Source organism: Lichenostomus cassidix, chromosome 10, assembly GCF_008360975.1.
Source record: "Lichenostomus cassidix isolate B80296 chromosome 10, HeHo_3.0, whole genome shotgun sequence".
NCBI classification, from domain to species: domain Eukaryota; kingdom Metazoa; phylum Chordata; class Aves; order Passeriformes; family Meliphagidae; genus Lichenostomus; species Lichenostomus cassidix.
This window is the reverse complement of record NC_139491.1, coordinates 3,023,763-3,048,222: the sequence shown is the minus strand read 5'-3', so window position 1 is coordinate 3,048,222 and position 24,460 is coordinate 3,023,763. Positions and strand designations below refer to the sequence as shown.

Here is a 24,460-nt window from a genome sequence, read left to right as displayed (position 1 = left end):
CAAAGCTGTTCCAGGCTGCTCATCCTCAGCATGAAACAAAAGTGGTTTAAAAGAATAAATAAAGATCAGATCCACCATATCACAGGCTTTGGTTTTGCTTAAGACTCAGCCATATTTCCAAGAGTTCACACACAAGTTTCAGCTGCAGATTTGTGATCTACTTCAACCAGACAATTTTTTGGGGACATTGTGTGAAGAATCCCAACTGGATCTACCACCATGAAACAGGTGGACAAAGATGGATTGTGCACACTGAACTGTGAAGGAAAGGTCTGAAGGAAGGATGTTGGATTGCTGCTGCCACCTCTTTGCATCTTTGCTCATGTTTGTCCAAGTGGGAAAACATGATTGCAGCTGAATTCTGCACCACCTGAGGCAGGGGGTGACTGACACCTTTCCCAGCCCACACACACCAGCAGTGGCAGCACAGAATAAAGGAGCTGCTAGACTCACAGTTTCCTATGATGAAACACCAAAAGACTGAATTAAAACAGCTGAATTAAGATTGCTCTGAGACCTTTAACTTCACATTTACTCCCTGGCTTGTCCAAATCTCAACTGTAAACACTTTAAGTGCCTCGTAACAGGGCAATTACAGCATTTTCCTTCTTTTACTGTTCTTCCACATTACCTTGTAACTTGGGTGCTACACTGAGCAGGCTAAAATAGCACTTTGAATAAATCTGAATTAAGGTGGCAAGTGAGTTTTTATTTTTCCCTGTTCGTTTGGAGGAAAAAACCCACCAAAAAATCTGAATCAGACTTCTTTGAAATAATTCATTTTCTGCGTGAAAGTCACCATGCTCTCTCTACTTAAAGGTAAATCATTTTTGAGCAGCTAAAATGGTTTTAGGCTGTTGAATAAAATGAAATACAGTTCTTTCACCGCACGATTAAAGTGAAAACCATGTCCACTTTTAAGCTTTAAAAATCCGTAACATGAACAGAGTGGAATAAAGAGCTATGAAATAACTCAAATAACTGCAATAGTTTTGAGATAAAAAGTAGTTGTGGGAAAAAAACCAAAACTCTATCCAAGCTAGAGGTTCTTAATAGATGCTTAACTCATAAAAAGTTTGAGCAAACCTAAAGGAACAACACTTGTTGCTTTGAGAACTTAGAACTTGTCAGAACGTAAAGAAAAAATTTTTAAATTGTGAGACTTTTCTTCAAATTTTTACTATTAGGGAAAGACACTAAAAGGACCATTTTTTTCAGCTTATCCAAACTTTTTTTGAGATACAAACGTGAAGTCTAACTTTAATGGCTAAGCCACCTAATGGAGATTTTGCCAGAGCTGTGTCACTTATTTAAGGCGAAGGGCAGGGAAGAATTGAGCAGCACAGAGTGCACAGAGGTCAGAGCAAACACATCAGTGGGAGCACAGAAGTACCACAGAACATGTGGAGGCAGCAATACAGTGAGAACCAGAGAGAGGACCTGAGGGTGGAGAGGCTCTTGGCTTTTCCCCCCTCAGTGGATGACTCAAGGTTTTTAAATTGGAAGGCAGGAAAGGGACAGGGCTGGTGCATTTGCACTCTGGAAAACTCTGTTTGCAGCCCATGGTTTGCACCAGGGGCTCTCACTTGGCCACCTAGGGATGATCTCCACACCACCTGAGCCAGCAGCTCGACCAAGCCTGCTGTGCATCCATCCCTGTTCCCACCTCTCCTCCTGCTTAGCCCCTGCTGTGCAGTTTTACCTGCCCAGACATTCCCCACCCACAAAGCCAACCGGAGGAGGAGCCAGAACGGAACTGGTCTTTCATTACTTCAGCCACTTTGACATCCTTTTCATGCCCTAACAAATGCAAGAGAAATTTCCAGCTAAATGTGAGCAGCACAGACTCTTCAGCAGCAGCAGCAGCACCCCAGCAGAAGGGCTGAGCTAGGAAGGTAGGGAAAAATAGAGATACATTGCAACAACATGATTGGGGTTCCTCCACCTGAATGTTGTAGCATTACTATGAAACAACCCTTTCTGGCAGCTTGTTTAAATGTTATTTATAGCACGAGCTTCTTCAGAGCTTCAAAAGATAAGTCTTGTAAAAAAGAAAAAACAAACCTCTGTAAACCAAATTCCTTAAAGGACTTTTTCTTAGCATTTTACAGGGAAAAAAAAATAGAACTAGCTTTTTCAAGGAACTTAAATTCAAGATTTTTTTTTTCTCTTATATAATCATGTCTATATAATTAGTTCACATTTATTCCTGCTAAGAGAATTTCCTTCCTTCCAGTTCAAAAAGAAGTGCTCTTACAAGCACTTAATAGGATAATGGTACAAGTAGTAGCAAAGCAAAGCTACTACTGTATCTTGCATTGCTTTTTTTTTTTTTTTTCAATAAAAAGCAGTTCTCACAGGTTGGAATACTTAGTGGCAACATCTAAAATGTCACTAATGCCATTCCATTGTTTATCTGAAGATTATCATAAGAGTTACTATACTCTTCCCTTATAAAACAGTGTTAGAGATGAGCACATGCTGACAATTCACAGCATAGTCTGATGTAAGGAGAGGGGGAAAAACCCAACAAAACACACCAGGGCAGGAAAAAACGAAAGAAAAAGCAACTCTTACCTTTATGATGTTGCAGTCAAAGAGACCATAAGCACATTAGCAGGGAAGAGGCATCACCCTCACTACTCTGACCGAGGTAAACACGCCCTATCTCCAGAACCCTTTCAAATTCCTCCCAGACCCACCCAGCAAAGCTGCACTTCAAGATTTCTGACTGAAGGCAATCCTGATGTCATCCACATCGCTCCGTGAAACTCGGCAGCCGTAATGCCAGAGCCTTCCCTGCTCGTTTCAACACAGCAGATGAAGAAATGTTTGAAGTCACGTGGCTTTTGTTGCACGATGAGAATTTGTCTCACCTTTTATTGCTCCACACAAGCACGGGAGGATGCTGAGCCTGCTGAGGGTGCAGAAAAGGGAACACCAAACACATCACTCTAACCAGGTTTTAGATGAAGTGTAGGGTTTTAAGTTAGAGAAAGGTTTCTACTCCTGTTGACCACTCTCAGCAATACTTCCAGCCTCAATCAACTGAATGTTTTACAACACGTGTTCCTCAGAAGATATAAAATGGAATTTCTGAAATTCCTAAAGCAGATGGAAGCCACACATTGAGTGTGTGTTTGGTTAGAGATACCATATAAACATGGTAGTTTTAATTAACCTATGTGATTGTTTAATTTATTTTCTAATTCCATGACTAAGGAATCAAGCTGAAAGTCATTCCTCAGCAGCTTTCCCCAGTTTCAAATAACAAATAACAGCTTCCCAAAGTGTTGGCATTACTTTGCATTCTGGTGGACACATTCATGTTGGAAAGGGAGAAGAGAACCTCACAGACAAGCCAGGAGCAGAGAACCTTTTATTAGCCTTTTCTTCCTGCTTGCAGTCAGCAAACAGCAACCCAGGAAATGGGAACAGACTTGTCAGAGTTGAGCCAAAGCTCCATCTCACCCAGAACTCTGTCAGAAGGAAGCCAAGAGCAGATGGCTATGGAAGAGCACAAGAATGGAAGAAATACAAAACAGTAACTGAGAAGACCCCCAGCCATCCGTAGTTTGGGGCTCCAAGACTTCCTAAACCACAGAAGGTGTCTATGGAAAAAACACTGGAGAGGTTCCCTCCTGCAGGCCTTTCTTTCCACAACTCCTTTCAAGCATACTGAAACTTCCATCCTAATCTGTAAGCCCACAGTGAAAGAAGATGTCGCCCAGGCAACACTTGGATCCTGTTCATGTATTTCCCCTCAAGAGAAAAGTGTAGGTTTCTTCATATAGCCTTTTTTTTTTCCTTTTAATTTTAGGTATTATATCTTGCAGCTATTGCAAGTCTTTGGTCCTTCCATAAACCTGGGAGCAGTATTCAATAACCTGATGCACCAGAGAAGAATTAAACATGAAAGGCTTTTTCAGAAAAGATTATGGCTTGGCTGTTGCTTTAAATGATCTCCAAACTTTCCCACATCTGAACCAACCACCACTGTGAACCAGGCAGAAGATTTAGGATCACTCTGCCAATTAGGTCTGCCTAGAGCAAGCTGATTCATACATCACTTGGCCAATACTGGGCCAGGAATGGAAGAGGTAGTTGGCAGCAAGACCTTTCTTATGCCTAAAACCACTATTTCTTCACTGTTACAGTAAATTGCAAAAAAACAAGTTTGTTTGACTGGAGCAAACATGGGGCTGCTACAAAAAAAAAGAAAGGAACACATGTTTTTACATCCTTTTGGAGCAACATTTGTTAGGCTGGCACCACCTATGTAGGATACTATTACAAGATTAAAGATATTATGTGGTAAATAAGAAGCTAATCACACCCCCTTGATCAAAGTGCCCACTGACCTTACAATTATCTCTGCACCTCCATAGTGCTTATTCTTCAGGTGTCTTAAATTTGAATGCTGCAAAAAAATAAAATCAAGCCAAAAATACCTTAATCTGTACAGCTCACTGAGAAAGTGAAAATTTAAAAAATCTAAGTGTTACTATGCCTTTCTTGCAGCATAATATCTAGTCTTTCACTCGACAATTAAATATAACTAAATATATAATGGAGACTTACTTGACTCAAATAATTATTTTACATATCACTGGAAATTAGGTCTAAGTTCTCAGTAAAAAAAGCATTACAACAAAGTAAGAAAAATTCATTTCTTTCACCAAATGTCACAAAATGTCCCACTTTAATTTCCAGCCAGCTGAATACATATAATAAATTACAGTGAATCCACACAGTGGGTGTGAGATTTCACCTGAGCTTCCAAGCAGTTACATAAGAGAGTTTATAGCATTAGTTAACTTTCTCAGGAGAGAAAACCCTCCTGGCAAATCCCTGACACTGTATTAAATCTTAAACACCTAGAATCAGAGCTGTTGTGTGTGGTGGCACCTGCAGAGGGAGAAGGAAAAAACCCACCAAAACCATCCCAAAAACCACCAAGGGTTTCTTTTGTTTGGCTTCATACAAAAAATTTATATATCCTGGAATTAACCTGGGGAGCCAAAACCAAATATTCTAAATATATTGCCTGTTAGTACCTAACCATTTTTGCTAACTGATTATCTCAATGGCAGACCATTAATCAAACTTCAGTCACATGTATACATGGAAGAAAAGTAGCAATCTATTTGATCTAATAATCATTTGGACTCTGAATTCTCTCTTCACCACCAGTGAAACCCATCTCCTTGCCATCAGGAATTCCTTCAAGATTAAAGTAAAAGACCTTGACACTTCTATATTTTCTACTCCTCAAGAATCAACAAATGACTGAAAATGAATCATTGCAAGTCCCATGTCGTAATATAACAACTCAAAACCTCGCAATCTATGGTTTAAAAGCTAAGATCTTCCTCTTCATAGGAATTCTCCTAATATGCCAACCTTCCCTTACACAAAAGGGATGAAAAAGTCTGTTTACAATGTCTCAGAAGGCTTTTTCCACAAGATGTTTGTTCCTAGTATGACCTGATTCATAACCCATATCCTTACAGGGAGAGGTTCACTAAGGAGAGGCTTGTTAGTGATTAATTAGTAATGCCATTTATCATAATTGAAGACTAGATACCTGATTTTGAACGCAGCAACCATTAAGGCAATAAATATTTATCATCCATTAATGCCATTGCAGGATGAAATCAGGAAAATTTGAACACACAGGCTGAAATCTTCAAATCGCTTCAATCTTTTGAAATTGTTTCACAACTTGATTCCCATGAATTTCAGCCAGAAAGAAAATTCATTACTTTGAGAATCTGAGCTTTAATAATAAAAAGGAAGATGACTTGGATGAAGTGGGTGAAGAGAGGATGTCAGGAGCAGTACTGGAAGGATAAAGCCAGTGAAGGGAAGGAACATTACTGCTGATCCAATCTGCCATAGGCTTCAGGTATGCCTTAGGAAAAAAGGCTCCAGGAAAAGACATTACCTGGGGATTGCCTTCTAACCAATTTCTCTCACACACTCAACCACCGAGGGACAGGAACACCACAATTATGCTCTCTCTTTCAAGTTACAAACCCTTGGCTGTATTCCATTTAAATACTGAACACACAGTGTATCAATAAGCCTCCCGGACAGGAATTAAGAATCCTCTCATATCCAGGGGCACAGAGATGTACATGTGATTTGCTGAAGAGTTCATCTGCTCACAGTTTGGTTGTGACACATTTTTTATGCAAAATCCTAATCTGCTTCATCTTTAAATTATCTTTGGTTAGGAGGTTTTTTTTCCTTTCCCCTCGATTTAGTATCTACTTGTCCATACTTGTCAAAACCCCTTTTCTGTTAACCAGAAACACCAGAAAAGTCAAATATAACTGCTTATCTATGTAAGGAGCTTTCACTAAGTTTGTTCCAATACATTTGAAAAGGCAAAATTCACATTTTCCTCTCCACCTACAGCACTGCCAATTCACCCAAACAACACTCCCATGCCACTCTCTTAAAATGCAGGAGACTAATTCACACCATCTTCTGGCTGCAACACTAAGAAATTTAACAATTAATCCAATCAAATCAGGGAGTTTCTTAATCCATTTCCAATAACATAGGAATAACATAGGATTAAAAAAAAAGAGATGCCTTGTTGATCTTTGGAGCTGGAAGCACTGGTTAAACAACAGTATGAAAATAAACCTCAACAATTTGTAATGCTTGCACGTAAGACAATGCTGCAAACATTGTTTGATTACATTACTGGGAGACTCTTGGAACATCTATCTTTATCCACCCACGGAAAATATAAAATATGAGCATTTCCTTGGTGAAACTGAAAGACAATTCCTTTGATGCTTCACACCCAGCAATTGCCACTTCAGCATCAGCTCCTAATTGATAATTACAGGAAATAATGGCATCATGCTGGCCAGTAATTTTAGCTGAGGTGAAGAAACACTCCTTTAGAGGGACCAGTGCTCTGTTGAAGGTGACCAAGTACTGGATTCTCTCTTGAGGAAATAAATACTTTTTTAAAGAATTGGTTGAGTTTGGTATTTGCTCCATAATGGATCTTTTCCTAACTTTCACAGCAGCTGTAATGGTGTCAGCAGAAAGACACAATTTCTGGAATATAAATATGACCAAAAAAAGCCAAGTTCTGGAGATAAATTTCTGTTCTGCTAATTTCTGTTTCAGTTAAATCCCTATATGAAAGAGCCATGAAAGGTCTATAGTGACAACATTACTCTAGAGCTGACAAACCCTGGAAGATAAAGCTTTTGCCTTTCCAGCAAGGAAAGAAATAAGGACATGGGATTCTGTCATTTGACAACCAATCTTTTTTACTTAATACACGTTGTTTTGCAAAATAAGACTTCAAATTATAATTCATGTTTTAATATGCAGCTATTACTTCCCCCAAATGCTAAGGGCACTTGGAACTTCTTTGAAGTTCCACAGAAAATGTTCATGTTTAACCCTCAAGAACCAGGATGAGAAGGGGTGGATACTTGGACAACTCCAATTAGCAGCTAAAATTCCTGACTATTTCAGAATAGGAGCATGCAAACCTTCCCTACAAACTTTAGGGAAGCCAACATTCAGCAGCGCTCACTTTTGAGGGTGTGTGCACTACTTTTTCAAGTAATTCACCTTTTTTTTTTTCAAATCTTCCTCCTGGAAGGACACTGCTTGCTCATAAAATTCAGGTTTTGAGCTACAGGGGAAGTAGGAACCAGAAATAAATATGGATATTGTATATATCCATATAAGATTTTTACTGTGAAATAGATTTAACTCCTTCCATGCTTGTTTTAAGCCAGCTGGTCAATTAAAGAGCGTCTCTGCCAGTCAACAGCAATAAACTTATTTACACAATATGTAAGAAGATAATGACTTATAAAAGCTTAAATGTTTCTTGACCAAGTTGAGGTCCATGCCTGCTGTTGAGCTAGTGACAGCAAAAGCCTGCCTGCCATCCATTCTGACACATGCTATTGGCTTCTAACAAGGTTTCAGAGTGAACCAGGTGGCCTGAAAGAGTGGAACAAAATACAGCAGGAATTTACAAACTCATTGGGACAACCCTAAGGGAAAACACACAGCAGTAACACTGTAATGACCACAATATTTTCACTCCTACTGACACTGTGATAGATCCCTGATACTGACTTCAGACACCATCCCAGCCTGACTTTGGAAGAAGTACAAACAAAGCTTATCCTACAGTGATAAACCAGGGAACAACCACAGCTCCCTATTCCCAGCTTTACAAGGGCATTGTGAGCATAGAAGTTCTCAAGGTTGGTTTTCATTCTTGTATTACAGGATTAAAACTTGTAGTACAAGTCTTAAAAGTAGAATGGAAAGCAGTCATAAAAATATTGGAGAAAATCCAGTTTGAAGAACCACAATTGTGGAACCACCTGGATTCAGCTGTAGCTGCAATCAAGCTCTACAAACTTTCAAGTTTTAAAGTGTTCTTTTTAGAAAGCACATCCTGTAAGCAACTTCTAGTGCTAACTGCTTACCTCATTAAAGCTCAACTTACTGTATTGATGTTGCAGGTAAATTCCACTAAACAAATGCATAAATGGGGACTGTGAACTTTTCAGGGGGAGTCCTCAGATAGAAAACTGTCTCCACACAGGTCACCTGAATTCTTCTGTGTCTTGCTTTAAAATAATACAATAAAAGTTGACAGATGGCAATATCCAAAGGTAAGGCACAGTGATCTCCTGGTAATCACTGATCTAATCCCCAAGTTCTAACTCACCATTAGTAATAGGTTCTACAGCTGAGTTAATTTGTTCTAACAAATGAAGTAACAGCTGTGCCTAAAAACTTTATATCATTAAAAACCCCAACCCAAACCTAACAAACCCCAACCAGACCACTTTTTATACTCACCAATGGATTAAAATAGAAATTCTTTTGCAAGGTGCTTTTTTAGTGGTTGGCTTTCTCAGCACAGCCAAAGAACTCCTGTTCACCTTCATGGCTCATCCTCATTTTGTGTGCAATAAAAAAAAAACGTGACTCACATCAATTTAACTCCATCTCAGGTCATAAATGAGATGGAGTTGGAATATCAACACATTAAGGTATCTAGTTGCCAAATACAAACTGTATTTACCCACTTTTGCAACTAAAACATTGTGAGAATTAAAATAATGACTTTCTGAGAAGGGAAACGTGGGAATGAACACTTCTAATAACCAGCAGGGCACACTCAGCCTCAGGCCTATAAGAATTAAATACAATTGGACTGCAATTTTATTTGCTGTATTAAAAGAATCACATTATGGGCTCCTACATTTCTTGCTAAATTCTACACGCTGTTCTGAGATGTCTAAACTCTTACTTTAAAAAAGCTTATATAGTTGCAGTAATCAGTGACAAATAAGAAGACTAGGACTACCCAAACTTATCTCACCATTCTACCTTTCCCACTCAGCTTATCATATCAGTGTTAGAGATAGTGCTGCAATTTAGATACTTCCAACCTGCAAAGTGCAGACCAAGAAATGCTGAACAATCCTATGTTAAGTGCAAACAATGGAATTACTAAATTAAAATAGTCAGCAAAGGCTAGATTAGAAAAGGAGTGAGGAAAGTGGAAAGGATATCACTGAAATATAAGTACCTACCTACTTTGAAAATTGTGAACTTGAGAAGCTCTTGCTCAACACCTCGCCCGTGGCGCTTCCCTTGTTTGAAATAAAAAGTTCCCAAGTTGCCTGGAATTGCGTCTCTGAACACACCCAGAGGGATTTTAGTCCTGACAGAAATGAGCAACTCAGCAGCTACAGCATAACTGAGCTCAAACATACAGAGAAGCTAGCCATGGACAACTCAAAGATTAGTTCTTCATTAAAGTAACTGAAGGTACGAATGGAAAGGTTTCTGTTCCTTGACATTCTCACCCACCCCTCTGCACAACACAGCTATCTTTATCTCAGGAAGAAATCAAGGTACAACAGCCAGAATATTTGGATCTCCTTCATGCCAGTGAAGAGGATCACTCCTTCCTACCTAAAACACAGCTGTCATCCTCAAGGAGTAAAACCGAGGTTCAAACCTTCCTGTGTGCGATTTCATACCTTTCCAGTGTCACTGGAGAGCACTGGAATTGCCAGCTGAAGTATCCCTTAAGCTGCACCCAGTTTGCTTCCCCTCCCAGTAGCACTGATTCACCAGGTCAGAGCTGAAGACTAATCTTGAAGATGGCCACAGAGATTTGAGGGTGAGAAACCTGCTCCAGAGACTGCTCATCTTAGCTCAGGATCTATTCTAATTTAACACTAAAAAGCTATTCAAAGGCAACAGAGCACTTACTTGTTCTCAGTCAGAACAGAGCACTCACCTTCAACAGAAGATCCTAAAAGGAAAACTGCTTCTCACAGTTCTGAAGAGGTCTGAGATTTTTCCAGTGCTCCTGTTGTCAGTGCTTTCCCAGTCCTAACCCTTGGCAGATCATGACCAGCTGCAGGTTAGACGTAGCAGCATCAGGTGCTTTCCTGCTAAGTGCACACACTGCCTTGGATCCTGCTCTGAACTCACTCCCCCAGGCAAACGCTCAGACACTTACTTTTCAGGTTATTCAAATTACATCTAATAAAAGATATAAATATAATCATTTAACATCTTCAATATCTGTCTCGCTGCACTGGAGTCACTTAATTTCTAATTCTGTTTCTGTTTTAAGTTTATTACATATACATCCTATATTTATATGAAATGCATGATGGATGTAAAAAATTCTGTTGGAATTTCACTTCTGTAAGCTTACATTAAGGTATTTTGCTCCACTAAAGTTTTCCATAGACAATATATGCTTCAATTTCACATCTACCTTTTCTTTTAATTAAAGGACTATACATATCTGAAGGTCCACTTTGAGCACCAATGCAGAACACACAGGATAAACAGTAAACTGGCCCCAACTGTCATATTTTATTTAGCCCAGCCTCTAAGCAGTCACATGTTGCATTAACTTTGCCCTGTAGTCCATAAACCACTAGCAATCTGGCAATGAATTCATAAATAGAATGGCATTAAGTATAATTGACCATACTTTGGTATCATGTATTTTTAGTATGCTTTCACATCAGTCGTTTATTATAAAATTTTGAATACCTAACAATTAATCCTTGTACACTGTACACTGACATATGTATCATGAACAAGCCTGGGACCCTCAGGTCATGATTGTATCACTGAATGCAATTGGAGATTTTTAAGGTGTCAACCAAACCCACATTTACCCTGCCTGAGGTTAAATGCACTGACTAGTGCAAGAGGCATGAGCTTTAGAAGTCATTAATCTCGTGGAAATATTCCCTGGTGAACTTGTTTAAAAAACCCACAAGAACACTTTGGACTATTGTGGATTCACGGCTTTACTCATGTTCTCAACGTGGCTCAGCAGTTTCAATAAAGCAGATGGATTATATGGGAAAAGATTTCTTCTCTGCAACCTAGAAATAGCTTCTTGCAGCTCTAACAAACACTTGGTTGATTTGTAAAGCATTATTCTTAGAGGAACGATGTTATCCAAAGATGCCATACAAGTCCAACAGGATGAGGTACAAGATCCCTTTGGTTTCAGAGGTGACACTTCAGAGGTGCGTGGATTCTGGTCATCATCTCTGCAGCTGCAATCAGCATCTCTTCTCCTCACCTCATCCTCATTGTTTGAAGGCACTTGTTTTGTGTTTACCAAGCACTCTTGTCCATCTGATTCCACCTCGGAGTCCTCTGAGCTGTCATAATTAACCAGGCTTTGAAGAGAACCGAGCAGGGACACGCTATCAGTGCCTGTCAGTGAGTCACTCTGGTTCCACTCTGCAGCTTCATTATCACCCTGCTGGGCTGTAAACACCGAGCAATTGTGAGAAGCAGCCAAAGACATCTGAGCCCGTGGTTCTGCTTCACAACCAGCAGTTTGCAAACTCTCCCCAGTCACGAAGCTTTGCTTTTCTTGGCGGGGTGGCTTGACTGAACAGATTTTTTGGGAAGTGCTGTGCCTGGCATCAAAATGGTTACAGACATCTACAAACTGATGCCACTCCTTCCCAAGAAGCTTTAAGTACCTGACCAAGTACTCCAGAAAGCAAGTTTCTGATGAAATCAAAAAATCTAAAAGTACTGTGGAATCAAATGCAATCTTTTCCAGAAAAAATAAAAAGATACAGTGTGGGTTATATCCACCTGCATGCACAAGGAACTTCCAGGATTCCTCTTCTTTTTGGCTTAGGTTATCAGCAGCATCACACCTTAACCTGAAAGGGAAGCCAGGAAATAAACTCAATTCAGTGGAAGTTTGCATTTTTTTAAGCAGCAATATCCAGAAGATGGATTCTTGCTCTTTTTTAATTTTGTGAATGAATAAGAACCAAAAAAGAAGTTTTTATATCAGAATGAGAAAGAATGAAGGCAGCTTGGGCTGGGAGATCAGACAGCTCAGGAAACCAAAGCACTTCAAGCAGGCTTTAAAGAGCACTCCTTAGGAAACACTCTGGAATCAACAAAGTTACTTTCAACACATGAACTGTGTTTTAACTTAAATATGAAATAATCCTATTTTAATATTTTTGTAAACCTGAACTCAGAGTGACTTTCAGAATGTTAGGCACATGGGAAGAAGAGGTGCCTACTTTTATCCAAGTGTCTAAGAATTGTGTGCATCTGATATATTACTTGCACTATTTTCCCATTTGAAGCTTGAGGGCTTTGTATAAATTAGAATAATATCTTGTATGGTAATTTAAACAACAATGAATAATTGTGTGTCCAGGACAAATCCATGAAGAACACATTCCAATTGTTAACAATAACCATTTTTACCAAGTAGCTGGATTTCCCTTAGGGCCAATTCTTATAAACTTTTCCAGAAGTACCTGAATTATTGAAGTTTAATTCTAATATCCCATTCTTGTCAAGCCCTCAGTGTCGCAAGGAAACAGTCTTGCTTTTTATCTGTCTAACGACTATTGCAGATGAAAAGTCAATTATCCTGAATTACAGGATGTGATAAAGTATTTAGTAGGAAACTATTTCACAACTCTCCTGTTTCAATCCAAAAAAGACAAATTATCAGCTCTTACACCACACATTATTACATCATCCTGAGGCTTGGGGGGTTTTAAATTATTAAAAAATAATTTTCCTTCAAACAAAAGCAACCAGTGGGAACATCAGGTATGTCTCAGCAACTTCACCAAAGTACAGTTCTTCATAATTCTGTCAAAAAAAGGAAAAAAAGTACACTAACCTATCAAATTTTAAATAGATGAGTAACAAAGCTTTAGCAGCTTCCCACATGTCATCATCTTGCTCCATGAAAACCAAGGAGAGCCATTCACAGGGATGCACAACTGGCTGGGACTGGGAGGAAGGCTTTGCATGACTCCTCCAGAACACCAACAGCTGAGACATGCAATTCTCAAAGTCTCCTGAAGAAAAGAAACAACCATGAATTTTGCTATGTTTTTTGTTGCCAAACAACACACATTCATTATTTTTTAAACTTACCAGTGCGTAACAGTTCATGAATGCAGTTATCTCTCCTTAGCTCAACTGATTTATCACAGCATCAAATTTTATAGATCCATTCTTGCTGTTTTAGTGCAGTAGCTTACTCATAAAAATAACTTTGTATTCATTAGACAGACAGACTCTTTCCCTCAAGTCAAAAAACTTACATCTTCAATACTAATGAGATTCTACATGATAGTGTGGAACTACAGAGCAGTTTTTAATGTAACACAGCACCCATTCGATGTTCAGAAAACAGAAAATCTTCCTGCAACACAGAAATAAATTTTATTTACATCATCACTATGTGATTTTCCTTAATATCTAACTTTAAGATTTGTTTTTCCTGCTAGCAAATAACAGGAACATCAAATTATCTTTGTTATTAATAGTTACTCTTCAGACTGAAACTATTCCCGATAAATCTGGAAATTACTCTCAAAATTGAAATGAATTAAAGGTAAGGCTCTCTAATCCATGTTAATAACAAGAAGATCAAGCAGCTTCCTGGAAGGGAAGTTAGCATATTAATGCATCTAGGTGCTTGTTTTAAACACTTCCTGTAATGTCATTAAAATAAGGAAGTACCATTCCTTTCAAATTGAAATTCCTCTTGACAGTTAGGGTGTTTGAATCTAATTGAAGAACTCATTTTTGTGTCATGAGTCTGGAAAAGAAAGAGAATGTTTTCTTTTGACAAAAAAATTCATGGAGATGTCTAAAATGGATATAGCCTACATTTTTTCTTTTCACTTGTTCTTACACAATCTCACTCTCTATACATTTTTCAGAAGGTGGATCACAAGTATAATGTTCTTTACAAATACTTAAAAATCTTTAAGAATGCAACTGACATCACACATAGAAGATCTTCCAAAAATCTGGAAAAAGTTTCACAAGCAGACTTAAGGAAGTTGTAGCTCTTTTGCACGGATGAATTAAAAATTGATTTTAGGCTTGCTACATAGCATAGAAATACAAATAGTAAAATAATATTTACACCTAGAACTTGTACTAAAATGCCTCAATGTATTTGAAGGGCTGTAAAATTTCATCTTTGTTTTAAAAGAAATAGAAATTCTTTTTGGCCACATAATCAGTAAATATATGAATGCCTATTCTCAATGGTGTCTGATGACAAACACTGCTTCTGAACTGCTTTTCCATTTATTTTTCCATGACAGCACGCTGCTTTGATCATAAAATCTGCACATCCACATTCATACAGCATCAGATGTGCATCATGTGCTTTCAGTGATCATGTGCTTTCAGTGGGAAAAAAGGCAAGTGGGAAGATGGAATTCCAGGAAGGTCTCTCAGGCAAAAAGCCTCACCCTGGTGCTTCCTTACAGCAAGAGAGACACTAAGTGGCTTCCAGTGTGACACAGCATGACAGCCTCTCCCGTCAGGAAGGTCATTTCCATGGCATTCCCAGCCATCCCACTGCTGCCCAAAGCACAGCAGCCAGCTCTGCCCCTCTCCTGCCCCAATCCAGCTCCTCACTACAACCAACCAGCCCAAGGGAGCAGGTATGGAAGGAATGCTCATACCTGCTAATTGAAAGGACCAGACCTGTCAGTCAGGGTGAAGAACACAACCATTTACATAAGGAAGATGCAGAGCTGCTGGAATGAGTCCAGAGGAGGCTTTGGAGAAGCACCAAGGGTTGGAGCCCCTCTGCTCTGGAGCCAGGCTGGGAGAGATGGAGGTGTTCAGCCTGCAGAGGAGAAGGCCCAAGGAGACCTTAGAGCTCCTTCCAGTGCCTAAAGGAGCTTCAAGAAAGCTGGAGAGGGACTTTGGACAAGGGCCTGGAGGGACAGGACAAGGGCAATGGCTTCCCACTGACAGAGATCAGGGTTAGATGGAATAATAGGAAAAAATTCATCCCTTTTAGGGCAGTGAGGCCCTGACACAGGGTGCCCAGAGAAGCTGTAGCTGCCCCATCTCTGGAGTGGCCAAGGCCAGGTTGGACAGGGCTTAGAGCAACCTGGTCTAGTGGAAAGTGTCCCTGCCCATGGCAGAGAGTTGAAACTAGATCATGTTTAGGATGCCTTCCAACCCAAGTCATTCTGTGATTCTATGGTAAGTCCCATAATTTCCCTATGCCTTACTTTGGAGCTTCCTTATTTTTATTTACCTTTCTATACCACAGCTGTTTGTGCCTCATTACATTACTTGTCTGACAGTAATGCCTTGTACTTTCAATAAAATAAACACAAAGTGGTGCCTAAAGTTCTACCCCCACCTTAGGGGAGAGTGTTACCTGCAGTTCCTTTCAGTTCCCCACCCTGAATATAGTAGATGCTTGTGCTATGGACTCTCTTCCAGCTGGAGAAGAGCCTGGTGTTCCCAAACTGGCTTAGTATTCTTAATAGGAAAAATTTTCAATCCCAAATGCAGCTGTTTCAAGCCCAACATATTGCAGGGCTAAGGATTTGATAAAATGCTAGGAAACAACTAATTAGGCAAGACACAGCAACAACAGTTTCCTGGGTGGGTCTTCTCTTTCCTCCCTCCCACCACCACTAATTCAGCTGAAATCTATCTACAGGCTTCATGAGCTGTGACTACAAAATCTGAAAGCTTTAAAACTCTTGCTGCTTAATGAAGAAAACTTAAGTTGTCTGTTACCTTTGATTTCTGCTTCTGTCACAGAGCTGTGAATCTTGAATTCCAGTGCTTTAAGCACAACCAGACTTAAGGCTCTGAGAACAGTTTGGTCAGAACCACCTTGAGAATCATCTCCAGGAGCAGCTTCACTGCTTCCAAAGTAGCTGGACTTTCCACCAAGTGGGATCTGATTAAGCCAAGTCAAATTCACAACCTGCAGGACAGCATTACTCAGTGCAAGCATATCCTCACATAAAGATGGGGTTTGTAAGAGCAGTGATCCACTTTTAGCATCTTCTCTAGACTTGTAAAGGACACATTTTTTAAGAAGCAAAATGAATTTCTTCTTGATTACATAGGGAATTGATGAGTTAATGAGATTGAGGACATAAGAAACTTTCAAAAACAAAATTCTCTGGCATCTGAGCGGTAATTCCAGTTCAATTCTAGAAGCCAAAAGTGCTTCAAGTAGATCTATAAAACTGATCAGATTGTTTGTAGCCTCAGAATAAGGTGAAGTGTAGTGGTGACTGTCAAAATGATGGAGCAGGATGGCATTATAAAATCCCTCAAGCACCGCATCAAGAGGAGCCAACAGCTTCTTCAGAACACCTATGGCAACAAGAGGCACATTAGTGGCTCGCAGTGTAACACAGACAAATCAGTAAATAAGAAGTAAATGGATGTTGTGACTACTTTCAGGTTTTAAGTATGTCTAAACCACTATATTTTAACAGCACTTCATCAAGCCGTGCATAAGGAAGGGAATAGAGCCTGGATGAGAACGATTCCCGAGGAATTCCAGGGGAGTCGCTCCCCCTGGCGGCTCCTGGCTGTCGGTACCTGCTCGGGGTGCAGCCGCGTCCTTCAGCGGCTCCCTGATGATCCCTGCCAGAGCCCACAGGCAATCGGCCACCCGGCCATTCCCGGGGAATCCCAGCAGAGCGTTCAGGCTATAGCTGAGCCACGGCACATTTAAGGCGTCCTAAGGAAAAGAATTCAAAAACCAATCACCTATGCTTTCAATTGTTATGAAAATTACATTAAATCACATTAAAAAGCTTCAGACCTAAGCACAGACAAAACACAGGTAGAAACAATTTCTGTCCTGGGCCATTAAAGTACTGAGGTCTTTAATTACAAACATGAAGCAACAAATACATGTAATAGAAATTATCTGTATGTTCCAAAAAGGGAAAACCAAACCTCCTGATGTCATGTGACCTACCCAAAATCAGATAATGCTGCAGACAGATCAGATCTGAATTCATAATTCCCAGACAACTTGGCAAGAAATATCACAAACATAATTATGAAATTAATCTATGTTCAGAGATGCTACTATGGAGACTGCAATATATATTCACTAAATATACAGCAAATTAAAAAACCCCTCAAGTAATTGGGATAGTCAAACAAGAATATACAGCAAAGCATTTTATTAACTTCCATGAGGTTATTTCTTATTTTTATCTACTGCATCATCCAACAGATACCAAGGAACTATAAAAATACGACATGATAGTCTAGAGATAGTCTAGAGATAGTCTAGAGATAGTCTAGAGATAGTCTAGAGATAGTCTAGAGATAGTCTAGAGATAGTCTAGAGATAGTCTAGAGATAGTCTAGAGATAGTCTAGAGATAGTCTAGAGATAGTCTAGAGATAGTCTAGAGATAGTCTAGAGATAGTATTTTTAAAAATACCTGTATTGCGATCTTAAAGAGAAAATTTTTTGTCATCTACACCCATTTTACCTGAAAAGATTTTCACAAAATCCCGGATTTTATATATAAAGACATTCCACACTTCTTGACACATCACAACTTCTTGCTTTCCATACTCCAGGCTCCTCCTAACACAGTTGACAAAGTTCCTTGGAAAATACAAACCCTATAAAAACTTGGCTGTAGAGTCCAATGGAACAACCTGCAGGCACAAGTTCACTAAACCATTTTTTGAGCTGTGAACTGATGTCACACTCACCTCTTCCTTCAGCTGGAAATACACAAGAGATGCTAAACTTTGTGAGGCCATGTGAGATAGCAGCCGATCGTCACAACCGAGCAGGCAAATCTGAGACAGGGAAAAAAAGGAAAAATATCTAAGGCACATTCTTTTTCATTTTACCTCCTTTCACAAAAAAAAATAAAATCTTTCAGAAGTTGACAAAAGGTTACCAGTTTTGAGTCAACTTTTGCCTCCTTCAGAAGAAGAGCAAGGATTTCACAATACTTCTGTCTCATGTTGAGTTCAATTTCCTGGGACTCTGCTTTCGCCACCATCATCTTGATCAAGGTTAATTGGAGCAGCATCACCTCTCGCGGGCAGAACGAGGAGCTCAGGTTTGCAAAGCTGTTTGATAAATCATCAGGGACAACATCTGACATCTCAGTGTCCTGATGGCTCCTAACGCCACCAGCAGGAGGTGGCAGATGCTGCTGATGACAGGATTCATCTCCTGCTGGTGGCTGCTCAACACCCAGGTTAATTAAAGAGGAATAATGATGGCTTTCTCTTGCTAAGGGAATGCCTGCCAGGACATCCTTATACATCTGCTGCAGGAGAGAGATCTTCATGGTGAGATCATGCAAGATTCCAGAAAATGCTGTGTGTCTTCACTGATTATTCACTGCAAATCAGCTTCCAAGTTATTTTCATCCACTAAGAGAAACAGAAGCACCACTGGGCATTTCTCTTCTAAGTTACCTATAAATAAAATATTTTGCCATTACTGAACTTAGCAAGCAACTAGAAAATATAAAAGAACACATACTTTTAGAGTTTATACTACCATTATTAAACTTATTTTGAAAATGAAAATTTAGCTGCACAAAACTACCTCAGTGAGACATTAAAATGAAGAATTACCATGCTGGGAAGAAGTTTGCAGTTCCAGTATTAAATTACCAACACCAAAATTAATTTGCTGGTATTAACAAAACCAAAGATGACTATTACTAGAGGCTACTTCTAAAGAAATGAGAACTTGGATCAAATCTTTCTCCTCACTGCTAAAACTACTGAAAACTAAATTTTCTGGTGAAAGATGCCTCCAAAAACAGGCATAAAAATTCAAATTTTCCTCTGAACTTGAAACATTCATGGCTCCACTGAGGTTGGAACTGGAAGCAGCTCTCAAAATATTGGAGAAGTTGACAAAGGACAAGTCTTGATTTTCACTGCTCACAGGCTCAAGGTGGGCTGATCTCAAGGGCACAAGGGATTAAGAAGCTGAAAACTAAAAAATAATTAAAAAACAAAGTGTAAAACTTTTTTTTTTAAACTGCAAGTGAAGCATGTATTGACAAAATGGCTTCCCAGAGGATTAGAGGTAGACCAAGATCTGCTACCCTGACTCATCACTTCTCCCACCATCAGGAAGCATTTCCTTCAGGAAAGAATCTAAAATTTGAGAGCATGAAGTTGCCTACAGGAGTGATCTACAATTCCCTCTGGTGTGGTATTTTTAAAGACACACTCAGCAAGGGCTGACCTGAAAACTCCAAAATGTTACAGCATGTTCCTCACCTGAACCCTTCCCCCATCCTTTCCCATACTCCATATTTTGGATGTTAGGAATAAATCTGATACTTCAGGCAATAAATTCTCTCTTCACTTGCAGAATCTATTCAGAATTCTACTTCAGGTGGAAATTTATGATCCGAAACCTCATAAAATTTCTTCAGAAATCACTCTAAATATTTTATACAGCTATTGTTCCTATCTCTGAGTTTTATTTCTTCCCAAATGAATACCTAATAAAGTAAAATTATCTCAACACGTTTCCTTCTGTGTTCAAGATCAACTTGAATTATCACCTTATGCGGTAAATGAACAAATCTCATGAACAAATTCATAAAATCCAGCAGGATGGTTAAGGCAGAAGAGATTTAGAACTTTTCTAGGACATCCACTGTGAGATTTCACCTTCACCACACGATATTGGCTGTGCTTTCCTGGATCCTCTCATAACACATTTATGCTCCATCATTAATTTGCAGAACATTTTACAAAAGCATCTCTGAGATTTGTCTCACTCACACATGACAACAGCTCACACACACAAGTCATTGAAGGAAATGAAAAGTGAGGGGGCTTGTTTTGAAGACATTTACTTCAAAGAGGGAGAAAATATCAGACAAGGACTAAATTTGTTTCAGACATAGCATGAGAGTGAAAGGCTCAAAGCTGAAGAGTAAAGAAAAGCAATGACAAACTCCAACCCTTACTTGTATTATTTATCTGAGTTATTCATGACAGCATCTAAAAACCAATTAAGGCAACACCTCACAGAGCCAGACTCCTGCAAAAACAACAGGAAACAGCTCTAGAAACCTTATATATAGACTGATCAGGCAAAAGACAGAAAGGAAAACTACACAAAGTAAGAAACCCAAATGAATGGGGTTTTATGGGTTATTTTCATGATTAATGACACTTTAAAATCAAAGTCAAACTTATGCCTCTTCATTTATATCTCTGAGTTAATGCGTGTCATTATAAGCTATTTATGTTAGTTAAGGAAAAAAAAAAAAAAGACAGAGAGAGAAAATGATCTATCAACGTTAGTCCTGTCAAATTACAAAGAAATTGTTCCCTGTGAGGGTGGTGAGGCTCTGGCAGAGAGTACCCAGAGAAGCTGTGGCTGCCCCTGGATCCCTGGAAATGTCCCAGGACAGGCTAGACAGAGTTTGGAGCAGCCTGGAATAGTGGAAAGTGTTCTTGCCATGGCAGGGGGTGGAACTAATGAGCTTTAAGGCCCTTTTTAGGAGAAAAACGATCCAAAACCCCACCCTATTGTCATTAAAATTTTAAATCGGATAAAGCAAAATGAAACCTCAGTCCATGACTTTTGGGTGTGAATCTGAAAGCTCTCGATGTGGTTACAATGAAATGGTCCAAGTGTTAAAGAATTAAAACACACTTTGGACTGTCTGTACCTGCAGTGACTTCGTACGCTTATCTCTCAGTAAAGAACAAGCTTCTGCTCAGTGCTGAAATACGGCAAACGCCTCTAAATTAGTGTCATTTCCTTCCAGAGTTTGCAAATAAGCTGTGCAATCCGTGTTAAGTGTGACACCTCAGCACGCCCGATGCTTTGGCTGCAATTCTGGAATTTAGTCATTCCAGGCAGGAGCAGACCCGCTCAGCCTCACCGGCCCCTCATCAGCACTGCCAGCGCTGGGCGCTCAGCGGAACCTTCCCTACAAGCGACAGAGCCAGCACGATAGTGCCACTTGAGCAGAGCCTCCACAGCCTCATCCCGCCGGACTGAAAGCAGCCGACGCCTCACGCTCCTCCAGCGGAGCGCAGAAACCCACAGCGCGCCGGACCCGCCCGGCGGCTCCTCGCTGACCCGCGCGGTGCTCCCTCAGCCCTTCCCGAGCTCTCTCCCGCTCTCCCCATTCAGCCCTTCCCGGGGCTCTCTCCCCTCAGCCCTTCCCGGGCTTTCTCCCCCTCAGCCCTTCCCGGGGCTCTCTCCCCTCAGCCCCTGCCGCTGCCGCCGCCGCCTCACACCCCAGCCCCCGCCCCCTCACTGAGGCCCCGCCCCTCGCACACTCAAACCACGCCCATTTAGCTACATCCCCGCCCCTCCCTATAGGCTCCGCCCCTTTCACTCCAGGCCCCGCCCCTCGCGCCCTCAGCCCTCACGCTCGCGGCCCCGCTTAGTCACCCCGAGCCGCGGCGCGCACGGTCCCGTCCCCGCCCCGCCGCCCGGTGGCCGCTGCCGGGCAACGGTCGCCGCTCACCCGCCCCCGGGGGACCGCGAGGCCCAAACTCCGCTCCGTCACAGCGCCGGAACCGCCGCCGCCGCCCCCTGTCGCAAAGCCACCCCCCACTCCCCCGCGGCTTTACGGCAGCGGGGCGGAGCCGCGGGGCGGAGCCGCCGTCAGCCCGGCGGCCAATGGGGCGCGGCGGCGGCGCGCGGGCGGGGGCGGGCCCGCCGTCAGGCCGGCGGCCAATGGCGGAGCGGCGGCGGCGCGCGGGCGGGGGCGGGGCCGGCGCGGCGGGCGCGGATTGGCCGCGGCTCGGGTCAGTCCCCGCCCGCCGACCCCGCCGCGAGCCGAGGGGGGCGGCCCGGAGCGAAGTGTCCCCGCTCGGCTCGGCCCCCCCGACCCCCCGCCCGCCGCCGCCGCCAGCGCGGGGGGCGGCCGCGCCCGGGGCCCCCGGCCCGCCCCGCTCCGGCACGCGGGTCACGCAGGTAACCCCGGCCGCCCCGGGGTCCCTCGCGGCGCGGGGAGGGGGGGGCGCGACCCCGTGGCCTCCCCTCGCCCACACCGGGCAGCCCCTCCGGCGGGCGCGGGGCTGTGAGGGGAGCCCCCGCCGCTCTCCCCGGGAAGGGCTGCGCGGCCCCCCGCCGCCCCTGCGCGTTCCCCCGGCGGGCTCCGGGCCGCCCCCGGGGCTGCCCGCGGAGAGGGGTCCCCGTCCCCAGCCCCCGGCGGCGCCCCGGGTGCCTTGGCGGCCGCGGGGCCTTGGAGCTGAGCGCCGGGGCTTGGCCGGCTTTTTGTGTGTGTGTGAGTGTGGTGTGTGTGTGTGTGCGGCTGACGGCTCCTGGAGCGTGAACTCCTGCGAGGGAGAGGTTTGGTTTCCCAGCAGCTCAGCTTTCTGGGTTACTTCCTGTCCCATTCTTTAGCACTTATCTTTACTTCCATTCCCTGGAGGAGCTGCCTTGACAGGGCAGCGCTCCTGCAGTTATTATCCCTTCAACTCCTTACTATCCCGGGAGAGTGTCCTCCTTTTCCAGGAGAGATCCCGTTTTTGGTGAATAACCCTTTTCCTTCCAAATTTTTGAAGGCTCTTCTTATTTTGCCCAGCTACTGCTTTTGTATTAATCATTTTTATTCATCATTTCTCTCTTTTATGTCATTGTGTGGCTCAGTTCTACTATTTTTATTTTTTTTTTAGGTTTAAGCTGCCTTAAAGGAGAATTAAAAATAGTGACTCCAAAGAACAAAATAACACAGAAGAGAGAAAACAGCAGTCAAAAAACCCCCAGAAAGGTGATGATTCATTTAGACTCTCAGAGTCATCCTAGACACATGGTTTGGCTGGGATTGGGGCCTCTTGTGTTTTTATGGATTTGAATAGGTAGCATTAGATTTCTTTGTTCTCTTAAAACCTACTTGCTGTTGACCTTTTAAAGTTTGAAAGCTCTGAAGCCCATTTGAAGTACAGTTCCTCTTGTAACACTTTATAATTTTCTAAAATTATTCTGCAAACGCTATTTTGATTATGAATTGCTACTTAATGGGTTTTTTGTGTCTCCGTCTCAGGAATGTCACTTAAAATTACTTCACTCCAGGTTGTTTAAAGGATCTTTTCTTAAAGTCTTTTCATAAATGTATGGGTTCAGTACTGTTTCTGTTTTGATTCTAAAATCTTTATTGGGCTAGGTTGTGGTAATTGCATTATGTTGGTTTAGTCATACCTCACTCCTGCGTGGGTCACTTTTTTTTTGGGTGTGTGTTGTAACGGAGCTGCAAAAATTGAAATTAATTTAATTGGATGGTGTCTGTTTACAAGTACTTACTTTCTGGGCTGAGATCATAGAAGAAGATGATGCTGTTGGGTGCTTAAGGGGAAAAAATGAAAGGAGTCATCAAAACCAGTGCTGCGGGTAGGAGGGAGGTTCTGTTTCAGGGGGAGAGCTGTTCGTAGGGAGAATTGCGTGTTTTACGTGGTGAGATGAAGAGATGGATCCTAGGAGAGAGAGTGGGGGGGTGAATGATGTCAGTCAGTCTTTTTCTGCATCCTGCTGTTCGTGTGCTCCAAATGATGGAGTTTCTGCGCGTCCTTTTAACGCTGAGTCTTTCTTGAAGCCATTTTAATCTGTTTCAAATGTAGGTGAGTTTGGGTTTTTTGGCAAAGATGCTCTCCGTAGAGGTCCCTCTGGTCTGTGTTGTGTTTTCAGAGATGTCACTGACTGTACCAAAACGTTGTTCATTGTTGGCAATCAGTTGTTTTTGAGCATTAGCCTGCAGGAGAAAGAGCAGGATGTGTTGCCAGCAGTCTTGGTCAAGGCTGGATCATTTTTCCAATACAGATGTCTTTAGATTAAGACAAAAAGTAGCTGCTCTGTGTTGAAGATTAAATAAAACATCCTTCCCTAACGCAGTACAGCAAATTCTGAGATACGTTTTGGAAGTGCAAGGAAGAAATTTTCCATGTTATTTTGATAACCCACGAGTAATAGCAGAACATGTGGACATGCCCAGTGTGATTCCAGGGGGGATTTTCCTGCTAACAGATGAGACAGATGTACAAACTTACCAGTGCAGTTATGGCACAGCTGTTTCATCTGAATTTAGTTTATCATAACTCCCTTTTTCCAACCCACCCAGTGCCTCTCT

The 24,460-nt window shown here is 41.8% G+C and overlaps 3 protein-coding genes across 8 annotated transcripts in view; 1 reads left to right on the top strand and 2 right to left on the bottom strand.

Moving 5' to 3' along the window:
* The window catches only part of CERS3 (ceramide synthase 3), a 41,584-nt gene extending 32,543 nt beyond the window's left edge, over positions 1–9,041 (bottom strand). The window contains exons 1-3 of the mRNA XM_085070354.1: positions 8,869–9,041; positions 8,490–8,633; positions 4,362–4,420 (exon numbers count right to left, since the gene is read on the bottom strand). Of these exons, the coding sequence (XP_084926480.1) occupies positions 4,362–4,420; positions 8,490–8,549 (119 nt within the window). The 5' untranslated portion in view covers positions 8,550–8,633; positions 8,869–9,041. The remainder of the gene's footprint in view (positions 1–4,361; positions 4,421–8,489; positions 8,634–8,868) is intronic.
* A 2,008-nt stretch (positions 9,042–11,049) lies between these two features.
* Positions 11,050–21,970, bottom strand: LINS1 (lines homolog 1). Of its 3 annotated transcripts, XM_085070352.1 has the most exons (8): positions 21,860–21,970; positions 20,339–20,412; positions 18,287–18,815; positions 18,093–18,182; positions 16,951–17,092; positions 16,129–16,719; positions 13,235–13,415; positions 11,050–12,242 (listed from the first exon to the last, which is right to left on the bottom strand). In XM_085070352.1, exons 3-8 carry the CDS (start codon positions 18,683–18,685, stop codon positions 11,342–11,344), a joined length of 2,304 nt encoding a protein of 767 aa, XP_084926478.1. In that variant the 5' UTR covers positions 18,686–18,815; positions 20,339–20,412; positions 21,860–21,970; the 3' UTR covers positions 11,050–11,341. The 3 variants fall into 3 exon arrangements, with proteins under 3 accessions (XP_084926478.1, XP_084926477.1, XP_084926479.1); XM_085070351.1 differs by lacking the exon at positions 20,339–20,412; XM_085070353.1 differs by lacking the exons at positions 20,339–20,412; positions 21,860–21,970 and adding an exon at positions 21,050–21,498.
* Positions 21,971–22,171: 201 nt separating this feature from the next.
* ASB7 (ankyrin repeat and SOCS box containing 7) overlaps positions 22,172–24,460 on the top strand; it is a 29,923-nt gene continuing 27,634 nt past the window's right edge. For 3 of the 4 annotated variants that reach the window (XR_014854244.1, XR_014854245.1, XM_085070349.1), the window contains exons 1-2: positions 22,175–22,311; positions 23,016–23,110. The gene's annotated coding sequence lies outside the window, so the exon portion shown is untranslated. Of the gene's footprint in view, positions 22,312–23,015; positions 23,111–24,460 lie in introns of all 4 variants that reach the window. The other variant, XM_085070350.1, reaches the window with a different exon arrangement.